Source organism: Argiope bruennichi, chromosome 9 (genome assembly GCF_947563725.1).
Source record: "Argiope bruennichi chromosome 9, qqArgBrue1.1, whole genome shotgun sequence".
In the NCBI taxonomy this organism is placed as follows: domain Eukaryota; kingdom Metazoa; phylum Arthropoda; class Arachnida; order Araneae; family Araneidae; genus Argiope; species Argiope bruennichi.
The window spans coordinates 56,712,950-56,723,389 of record NC_079159.1 but is presented as its reverse complement, the minus strand read 5'-3'; the positions used below and the strand labels follow the sequence as shown (position 1 = coordinate 56,723,389).

The 10,440-nt window shown below is 26.6% G+C and overlaps 1 protein-coding gene across 3 annotated transcripts; it reads left to right on the top strand.

Annotated features, from left to right (window-relative positions):
* Positions 1 to 245: 245 nt before the first annotated feature.
* On the top strand, positions 246 to 7,889 carry LOC129984196 (interferon regulatory factor 7-like). Of its 3 annotated transcripts, none has more exons than XM_056094016.1 (6): positions 246 to 447; positions 3,200 to 3,381; positions 5,030 to 5,216; positions 5,750 to 6,198; positions 7,140 to 7,242; positions 7,534 to 7,889. In XM_056094016.1, the coding sequence occupies exons 1-5, from the start codon at positions 444 to 446 to the stop codon at positions 7,239 to 7,241; spliced, it is 924 nt and encodes a 307-aa protein (XP_055949991.1). In that variant the 5' UTR covers positions 246 to 443; the 3' UTR covers position 7,242; positions 7,534 to 7,889. The 3 variants fall into 3 exon arrangements, with proteins under 3 accessions (XP_055949991.1, XP_055949990.1, XP_055949992.1); XM_056094015.1 differs by having other exon boundaries at positions 249 to 447; positions 7,140 to 7,237; XM_056094017.1 differs by lacking the exon at positions 246 to 447 and adding an exon at positions 789 to 933 and having other exon boundaries at positions 7,140 to 7,237.
* Positions 7,890 to 10,440: the final 2,551 nt, after the last annotated feature.

Below are 10,440 nucleotides of genomic sequence, written 5' to 3'. Positions count from 1 at the left end.
TTGGAATACGAAACTATTCATCTTTTTTTTAGCTAATAAGTTGGTTAAATAGCACATGAGACAGAATATCTGCCAAATGTGATAACCCAGCCATTTCAATTGCAATTGCCGCGAAGTATTGGAGTGAGAGCAGACTGAAAGTAGTAGTTTCTGTTCTGTTCTCATTGACCAATAGACTTGCTACAGGAGGGGTAGGAGAGAAGTGGATGCTACTATTCCGCAAATCACATGGGATCACGTGACATGACGTTTGTGCACTGGAGGAGCTGTTTGCGCAGATAAGCCAAAGAGTGGAATCAGAACTAGCAAAGCGAAGGACGCTGTTGCATTAATACGCACTTACATTCAGAGTTAAACTGATAGTATTTACGGTGTATTTAACCCCTCACCCTTTATCGGTATATTTACGAAGAAGAACTTAAAAAATTTTGGAGTCACTGTTTATGGGTAAGTTTTGTTTAATTTTTATATTTCCTCATAGCGAATACATTTTTGAAGCCGGCATGCAAACAAAGCTCTGCATTTAGAATTGCGCGCTAAAAAGACAAAAACATGTACATTAAATAATCGTGCGTAGGTAGTAATTTTTATCGGCACGTGGTATTCACAGCTTTTTTTAACAATTAATATGCAAATTATAGTTTTTTCAATTGGTTTTTAGTCTATTATTAAATTATATCAATAAATTGAATGAAATCGAAACGGAAACACGTGGGTTGTGTTCTTGTTAAAATGGTATCGGTTTGGAAAGAAATCAGTTACGTAATTTGGCGAGAGTTTTTTGCAGAGTGTTGCGATATCTATCTAACAAAGTTTTGATTATAATTCTAAAATGTAAACGTGATAATCGGAATTATGTACTTTTAACATATAATAAGTGCGCGAATTATAAAAATGTAAGTTTTCGCGCATGTAAGTGGAAATGAGGAGAAGGTAATGTTTTTAATGTATCATTTTACCAAGAAACATGATTTTAGTTCTATGTTGTGTTGGAAAATGGATTTTTCTTTGTCCGTTTTTCATACATTCTGTAAAAACAAATTTAAAGGAGAAACTTTTAAAATATTTTAAGTTGATTAATTAAAAATTTTCCTTATGTTCTTCCATAATAAGTTGTATCTTGTGTCTGGCTTTGCTATTAGTATAGTTCTCATTGAAATTACGAGTATTATATTATTGATTTTAAATAATTGTTTTAAAATTTTTGTTTAGTAAATTGAAATGTGGAATTCTGATAAATTTTAATCCTTTGGTTTGTTATATATATATATTTTGAAAATGCATATCCTGGGAGAATATAAGAAACCATTTTTTTTTTTTGTTGTTGTTGTTCTAATGTGTAATAATTTAAGGATTATATGTAATTTTCAGATGACAAATTGAATTCATTGTTTGGAAAAGCTATCTTATGTTAATATATCATTGAAAATAGTCGTATGATTTTATTGCTTTTTGATGTAATTTGTTTGAAAGAAAATTATTTTTAAAATTTGTTATCAACATTCAGTGTAGTGAAGATATATATAATTTCAAACGTGATTCAATGCTTATATCTGTCATTATGCTGTTCATTTGTAATGTCGAAGCATTATTTTTTTAAAAAAAGTATTGTCTGTTTGTGTTGTAACTAACCATAGAAATTAAATAGGTATGTTTTAATCTTATAGATAAGGATATATTGAATTGTATAATGATTGTCCTGTGTAATATTAGTTTGTAAAACATGAAATAAAAATCTTTTTTTTTTTTTTTTCTTGCATAGTGCATTAAAGGTTGGTATTATGTGCACGATGCACTTAATAAATATTTATTTACTATTTTGATAAGAAAATGTCTACATATACTTATAGTTTATATATATGAATGCTGTTTTTGAAAGATTTATAAAGTAATCTTATTAACAGTGTGCTCGGTTACTAATTAAAAACTGAACCTTCTATTATTTTATTGGGTAATACATCTTGTACGGTAAAATTTCCTAGTTCAAGAAATGTATCTTCTGAATAGTACATCTACTTTATTTTGTAAATTTTAATTTTATTTTGTGTATAATAATTATCAGGTATCTTATTGTTAAAATTATAGTATTTATTCCTTATAAGATTAATGCTGTGAAAGGCTTTTAACATTTAATCTTCGTCTTACATGAAATACAAATTATTATTCTTGAACTTGTAGGAGAGAAAAGTAGAGGAGTATGTTTAGCATAATGAAGCTCTGGTATTTATTTTCTGAATTATTTATAGAAAAACATATAGCATTAAAATTATTTGTGCTTCTGTTGTTGAGCAATATTTTTTTTTTTTTCTACAAGCTCTTCTTAATTTTTTTATTAACCCCTTTCTGGACATTTGTTCTCTATTTTCCTTAGAACTGAATGCAGCATCCTTGCATTATCGTAAAAAATTTTCTGAATGATTATCGATTCGCAAATGCTTTGTGCTTTTGGAACAAAATGGTTCCCTCCTACAGGTGGCATTATGATCCATGTTTATTTGAAAAGACTGATCCTGTTAGTTTGTTGTTGTGACTTATCCCACCTGGTCAACAGTAACATCAAACCAGGTCCACGAGTCCGAACGACTTCAAACAATGTAGCACAGACTCAGGAAAACGAGTCACGATAAAAGGGCCTAATATGTAGCTCCTGTTAGTTTGAAAGATTGGCTTCTCTACTAGAATAGATTGGACTTGCATCTATTTGTAATTGAATTGCAAATATGACGAGAAATGCATGTTATTGTATATAAAGATGTGTGCTCATTTTGAAGTGGTTATTAGTAACTTCTCATTTGGGATTGAATATTCTAGTGGATATTTTAATTAGGATCTGCATCAATAATTTAAATATAGGCACTTTCTATGATAATACATTTAGATCTTTATTTTTAAGATTAAATAACAAGAATTTTAATTTTTTATTATAAATGAAAATAAAATCTATTATCTAACTTTTCAAAAAATTTTTATGCGCATTGGCCTTAGCTGAAGAAAAGGGTCCAGTTGTTATAAACAGAGTTGGTGCTTGCCAGGTTTCATTCTATGGGAACACTTTTTTCTGATTTCATCCATTCCAAAAGTGTTAATAAAGATATGGGTGATTTTGTGAGAAATGTACAAAAAATAAAATATTATATAGTGTATAGCATTTGTTATACTATAGAATAGAAAAATTTCTAAATATATATTTTTGTTACAGTGTTGAAAGAGATGACACGTATGAGGAGACGACTTCTTGATGATTATATTATACCAGCTCTTAATTCTGGGACATATAAAAGTAAATTGTATTGGTTGAACAAAGAGAAGGGGATTTTTAGGATCTATTGGAGTCACAAAAATGCTGCGAAATGGCAATCCGAGGACACAATTGTTTTCCAGGTATAAATTTTAGTTATGACTCTAGAAATAGAATGAAAATCCGAGTTGTGGTGAAAACTCTTAGCAAAAGTTTCTAAGACATGGTAGCTGTCAGTTTATGTAATGGAGTACTGTAGTTATAGTTTAAGTCCTGTAACAGTTAAATAGTGTAGTCACACTCTCTAATTTAGTTTGAATTTTTGAAATGTAGATTTAATTACACTATTTCTTAATTTTAATGGTCCCTACACGTTCTGTAATATCAAAAACTGGATTCTAGGTCGATATTTAGCTTTAATATTTGTTATCTGTGGAAGAGAATACAAACCTCACTAGTAAACTTAAAATTGGGGATATGCATTATTTTAATTATAGAAATATAGTGAAAAGAATTTTTAAAGCCTTTTGTCTTCAAGATATCTTGCATTTATTATTTTTTTGCTACTTATGGGAGTTAGAATCTTATAGCATCATGTAATTTTAAAAGTAAAGCCTTAGAGGAAAAATAATAGCAAACTTCACTAATAATAGTTTCACTGCTATTTGCTTTCTTTCCTAATTTCATTAGTTCTTTTAAGAATGAATTTTAAAGAATGAATTCTATAAATCAAATAACGTCAAGATGTTTGTGCATGCACACACACACACACACACATAGAGAAATTATTAAAAATTTTAAAAAAAATGTTAGGAATTATTAAAACTAGAAGAAATGCGATTTCTTTAAAAACATTTTTTTTTTTTAAAGAAATTATAACCAAAAAATATATTTATTCATTAAATTATTTATTCTTAATTTTAGGTATAAAATTTGTATAGTTTATTACAATTCAACAACAATAATAAATATAAGATTTCTGTCAGTGAAATCTTGATTGAAGGATTCCTAATGGAATTAATGAATGTGACTAACAGATATGAACCTTATTTTTATTACCAAACTATTACATCTTTTCACTTATTTTGAATTGTTTAAATGTTTGTAAAGATAGAATTTTGTAATTTTTTTTTTCGTTGGCTTCTTAATGCAATTCTGAAATTTTGTACAGTTAAGTGTATCCAGTGGCTGTAATATCTTTAAGTATTCCCAATTCTTAATTATCAGTTAGTTGATTTATTTTAACTAAATTTTAATTCTGAATGAGGGGATATCATGTGGTACTGAATTGAAGATTATGAAAAATTTATTTTATGGTTCTGTCATCATTTTAAAAAAAGTTTTTAATTAAAAATTTTATTTTTTTATTATGCTAAGGATAGAAAAGGATGCTCTTCAGAAAAAAAGCTATCAGAATAGGAAGCAATGGAATCAAAACATATATAAAAATTTAAGCACACAGGATAATGCTCGTAATTAATTTATTTAACATTCATTAAAACATCAAAAAGTAAAATATATCGTAAATGTTAATTTAAAAATTTCAATTTGCTTGGGTTGTTTAAAATGCACCCTATTGGTAAAAGTTTTAATATTATGTTACTAAACGATATCAACGAAATATTTATAGATTCTTGGTGTGTTTATGCCATTCTTTTGAAAAGTATAATTTATATCCATTAAAATGCTGTTTATAAATTCATATTCTCTAATGAATATTATATTTATATTTGAAAATGATTTATTATTTCAAAATTTTGAAAGCTTTTATCTGCATGTTTTATTTTGTAGGATTGGGACAGACTTAAAGGCCATTTCAAGCCTGAAGGAAAAAATTACTTCATGTGCGCCAAGCAGCGCTTCAGGGCTGCGTTATACAAACTGAGTCCCTATGTTAAGCAGTTAAAGTGTCCAGAAAAATTTCATCGAGACTATCAGTTGGTCGCTGAAGGAAGCAGAAGGCGATGTGAAAATTTGTGTTAGTATTTAAACTTTTCAAAACTTAGTTCTTATGCTCATTAATTAAAAAAGAAGATACAGAACTGAGGATAAAATTCCGCATATGCAAATTCCCTCACTTTTATAATTAAATTTTTTCTTATCTTTTAAGTGACTAAACTGTCATTTTTTAAATCCTATGTTGATTTCAAAATCAAATAATTTATATCAATGTGTATATCTTCATAATTTTATAGTTAAATTTTTCTTAAGGTTTTGGGTTTTGATTAAATACACAACGCATACCTTAAAAGCAAATTTTTAATGTTAAGCTTTTAAATCAAAATAATTGTATATGTAAAAGGATAAAACTGCCTTAAAAAATGTATAAAATCTGAAATCATATATATATGTATTTTTTTTAATCCATAAAGCTCTTTGTGTTATGTGAATATTCTTTTATTGTATTTGCACTTTTTTATTTGTTAAAAAGAATTTATTCATTAAAAAATGAATTCAGATGGAAATATTATATATAGCATTTTGTATAACAATGTAAACAAATTTTTTCAGTGAGATCTAAATCTAAAGTGACTAAAAGGATACACCCATGTGCGATTCCAACATCTGTAATACGCAAAAACACATCATATATTGCAAAACCTGCCTCTGAAGACCAAACGCCGATGTCTCCGAGCCCCTCTATTCATACTCCAGAAGAGCAAAAGATCCTTGTACAGTATTCTACTTCAATGGAGAAACTGACTCAGCTGAGAAAAAGCCGACAATATGAAAATATGATTCAAGAAGAGATGCCTCAAAAAAGCACTAGGGAAGTTCATGAGACGTCTGTTTTAAGAGAGAATTCATCTTCTCGAATTCCTCATATTCCTCCACAGCCTGTACCTGTATATTGTTCTTACAAACAATATTATACCCGTAATCATCATCCACTTCAAGATTGTCCTGAAGTTTTCGTCAGTAAAATATACAGTGGTCCAGAAAATATGCCCCAAGTAAAGGTAAATTTTGGATTTCTAAAGATGAAATTAATTCATGTATCAGTTTAAACAATGAATGCAGCTTGGAACAGCCTTCAAAAAATTTTTTACTGAAATGCATGTTTTAATCAAATGAATTATTCTACTTTGTATCGGTGATTTTTTTTATAATTTTTTCATTAATTCAAAATTGCATGTAATTTCTTTATTAATATTATCAATAAAATTATTCATTATTCTATTGTTAAATTAATATTAAGCATTATTATAATAATCTGAATAATTTTCAAATCCTGTTTAAGGTTTTTGTTTTCCTGTTTTCAATTACCTAAGGAAGTTACATCGCTTTTAATTATTTTAGGAAATATATTGTGTTCAAGATTTATTAAGAACTGTAAAAAAAAAAAAAAAAAATGGATAAACAAAGATTATTTAAAAATACAAAGAATTGAGTTTATATACTTGAATTAATTTTAAAGACCTAGAAATCTATTTTCATTTAATCATCTGGAACAATTTTCATCAATTTTTTTAAAAAAAAATTTAAGTATTTTTGGTAGAATGAGTTATGTTTAATTTTTAAGCTGTGCACATTGATTTTTTTTTTTTTTTTTTTTTTTTTTTTTTAAAGAAAGAGTAGAAAATTGCAAATAAGTCATTCGAAAGCGACATTCTTTTCAATGATATCTAGGAGAGTTCAGATTAATTTCATTAAAATTGGATGTTACAAACCCCTCTTTTATACAAAACATTTTCTTCTTGATTTTTTTTTTATTTCAATATTTATTTATTGAAATATATTTTGTCCGAATCTTCATTTTGCATATAAAAAAAATAAAATGGGTGTTTTTTTTTTTTAATTTATAATTTATTTTAAAAGTTTGTTTGCATACTTAATAACTGTTTATATTTGTTTGAGTCCTAATTTGTTCAGTAATTTGATAATGCTGTGTTGTTTTTAGGATGAAACTCGAAGCTCAATGTATAATGCTGATGAAGATACATGTTCTGGTATACTGAACTTATCTGTGAAGTCCGATGTCAGTGATGCTCCATCAAGGTAAGGTAATTGATAATTATTTGTGTCGATACATTATTCTTGGTAACAAAGAAAATAATTCATATAATTGTTTAAAGTGTGGCTTAATAAATTCTTCCTCTAATTATCTCTCTTCAGCAAAATATACTATCCCCATCCCTTAATTAGAAGAGAAAGTTTTGTTTGATTTAACATTCATTTTTATTATGTTTAAAATTTGAAACAATCCTAGAACCATGAAATATGTTAGGAATGAAAGCAGTATTTAATCTTGTTGTTTGAGTATAAAATGAATTAACACTTCTTGTCCATTGCAGATGACTGACCGAAGGGTGGTTCATTCAAGGATGATTAAATCTTCAGAGTAATCTTAAAAGAAGTCATCCTTGATAATCAGTTTATTCTTGGACTTCTAAGCATGTGATCCATCATAAAGAAGATTCATCTTGTCGCATGCATCAATCAACAACACATGAAAAAATGCAACATTTCTAGATCAAACTGAAAAAGCAGGACTTTCTTTTTAAATTTGCCAAAAATTTTTCATCTGTTATTTGTATTATATTCTTGTATCGTTTTTTCAGTCATATGGAAGAGGTAAAATGATGAATTAGTGAGATGAAGCAATTACTTTTGTATTGCATTTTTTAGGTAAAATGTTATTTTCACTGCATGTGTTCTATTTATCCATGCATTCTTTTCACACATTTGTTTATTCATTATCTGGCTTGTATCAAGATTAAATTATCTGTTAATCTTTTTATGGATTTTTAAAAAAATATTCAATTGTAATTTAAATTCCCAAATTCTAGTTATCAAAGAAATTTATCACTTAAAGTCCATTTATTTTTGAAAGTAATAAAATAACGTGCATTTTCTTAGTTTTCATAGTTACATTTAAAATTGTCCCTTTTATAGGTGCATTATATGCTTTTAGGTCTTTTTATTATATATATATATATATAATGGAATAACTATATACTTAGTAAAAAAATGTATGAATCTAGAATATTAAAGCGCAAAGAATTTTGGCTTGTTAGATTTTCATTATAAATTAAATAGTTGAAATATTAAAGCGCAAAGAATTTTGGCTTGTTAGATTTTCATAATAAATTAAATAGTTTAATATCTTAAATTTGATGCTAAATTTCGAATTGTTTCTTTGTAATACATATAAGATTATGCACTTTTTGTTAAAAGTATGTCATGAACAGTGATGGTTGGTGTGATGCAGTTATGCATATGCTTAATTTTCTCAGTACTTTCTTTTTTAATACATTGTGAAAAAAAAATTTCATAGCAGCATATTTTTATGTGATGCTGCTAAGTGTTGGTAACTAATTAATTTTAATGAATTTGAATCAAATTTTCAATAACTTTTCCTGAATTTCTTACTACATATATATACAAATTTGATTGAATTGGCACTTAGTAAGGTTAAAATAAATGTATATTTGAATAGAATTTTTTTTTAATTTATAGGAAAATTTTATGGTATAATAAAAAAAAAAAAATGCTTGCTAATTCTTAGTGCGAGTAAACATTTTTAATTCATCTTGTTTTGTTTTCTAAGATCAAAACTTTTAAACAAACATTAATTTTATGTAAGATTGACTAATTTTAAATTGATTGTAATCATAACTGCTTGTAATTTTTTCCGATTCTTAATGTACCTCAAAAGACAATTTAGAAAATTCAGATGCAGGCATTGTAATTGGAGCAAGAATTTCCAAGAATAGAAAGGGGAAAAAGAAAAAGAAAAAATGGCAAAATAATTCTATTGCATCAGTCTGTAGATGTGTGACAGTTTTGAAAGGGAATTTAATTTTGGATATTTTGTGAAAAATCTTGTTGATGCTACACATATTTTAAACCAATTCTTAATCTGTTAGTGTTGAGCTCAATTTAAAACAGAGATTTCAATGAATTTTTTTATTTGTATCAAAAATATCAAAATATTTTTGAGGATTTTTATTTTAAAGTAAAATTATTGATAAAAAGTGATTTTAGAAAAAACTTTTTTTTAATAGTTTGTAACTTTAAACTTCTGTTCAAGAATTTTTAAAATTTTGTAAAATAAAGATTTTTTTGAATTCCTTCATTACTTTGAAAACCAGAAGGACAATATTTTTAACGTTAAAATCTCTGAAATGGTTGGTATATACGAATGGGGAAAATTATTTGCACATTGAAATTGATTTAGTAGACAATGAGATTCATTTTATTTAACTAAATATGAGAAATATATTTTATAAATAAGATGCTGAGTGTTAACAGGTTAAACTTTGAATCACAGCCAAAGATTTCTATATTTGTTCCAATTCAAGTGCTAAATTGTTTTCGAGTTGGACTTTTAAAGTCTTTTACTTCAAAAATACACTTTTAAAATTTGTTACCATTAAAAAAAATTTTTCACCTGGAAAATTTTTCTTAATATAGTGAAAAAGTAAATTATAAAAATGTTGTTTGAACAATGTCTTCTCATTCTTGTTGTACATTTAAAAAAGAAAAGTATTTTCATCTGTTATTCCTTACTTGTTTTAGTAATCTTAAAATTTAGTTTTATAAAATTTTCAGCAATCAGAAAAAATTAACTGTATTTTCCCTATACCCGTTATTCTGCTATCCTTTCTTTAGCTTGTATAAGTTGTAAATAAGGTTGCATTTGTATGCCAAGCAGAGGGAATTATGGCTGGGAAAATAAGCAACAATTTTTTCCTTTACAAAAATAAGCATATTTACTGACATACTGGATAAAAATGTTTTAGAATAGTAGTTTTATGCATGTGTAAAATTAATTTAATTATTAAGAACTGAAAAAAAAATGGATTGCTATAATTTTTGCAGTGACTTTGTATTAATTGATTGCCTCTGGTCATGACATTACATTTATGTCTATATTTAGCTTTTTTAGTTGTGCAAATATGTATGGTTAAATTTAAAATTTGTATTTAATCACTTAAGGTGCTTCAAGTTATTTTAAAAGTGCTTTTAATTTTTTACGGGTATGTCAAAAATTGGATTGTTTTGATTCTGCCTTCTGTTTATAATCTATTAATAAACAGGCATGTATCAGATAAGAATACCAAATAAGTTTTACTTTAAGAAAGTGCATTTAAGGAAGGAAACATGTTTATTACACAGAAAATATGCAAATAACTATTTCTTAATAGGATCAAAATCTGAGTAGAAGCTTACTATTTACATCACATAGTTATTGGCAT

Bases quoted from the DNA above. Each gene is read 5' to 3' on its own strand.
- LOC129984196 (XM_056094016.1), top strand. The intron at 3,382-5,029 runs GTATAAATTTTA...TTTATTTTGTAG, and splicing joins AGGACACAATTGTTTTCCAG to GATTGGGACAGACTTAAAGG. The intron at 6,199-7,139 runs GTAAATTTTGGA...TGTTGTTTTTAG, and splicing joins AAAATATGCCCCAAGTAAAG to GATGAAACTCGAAGCTCAAT.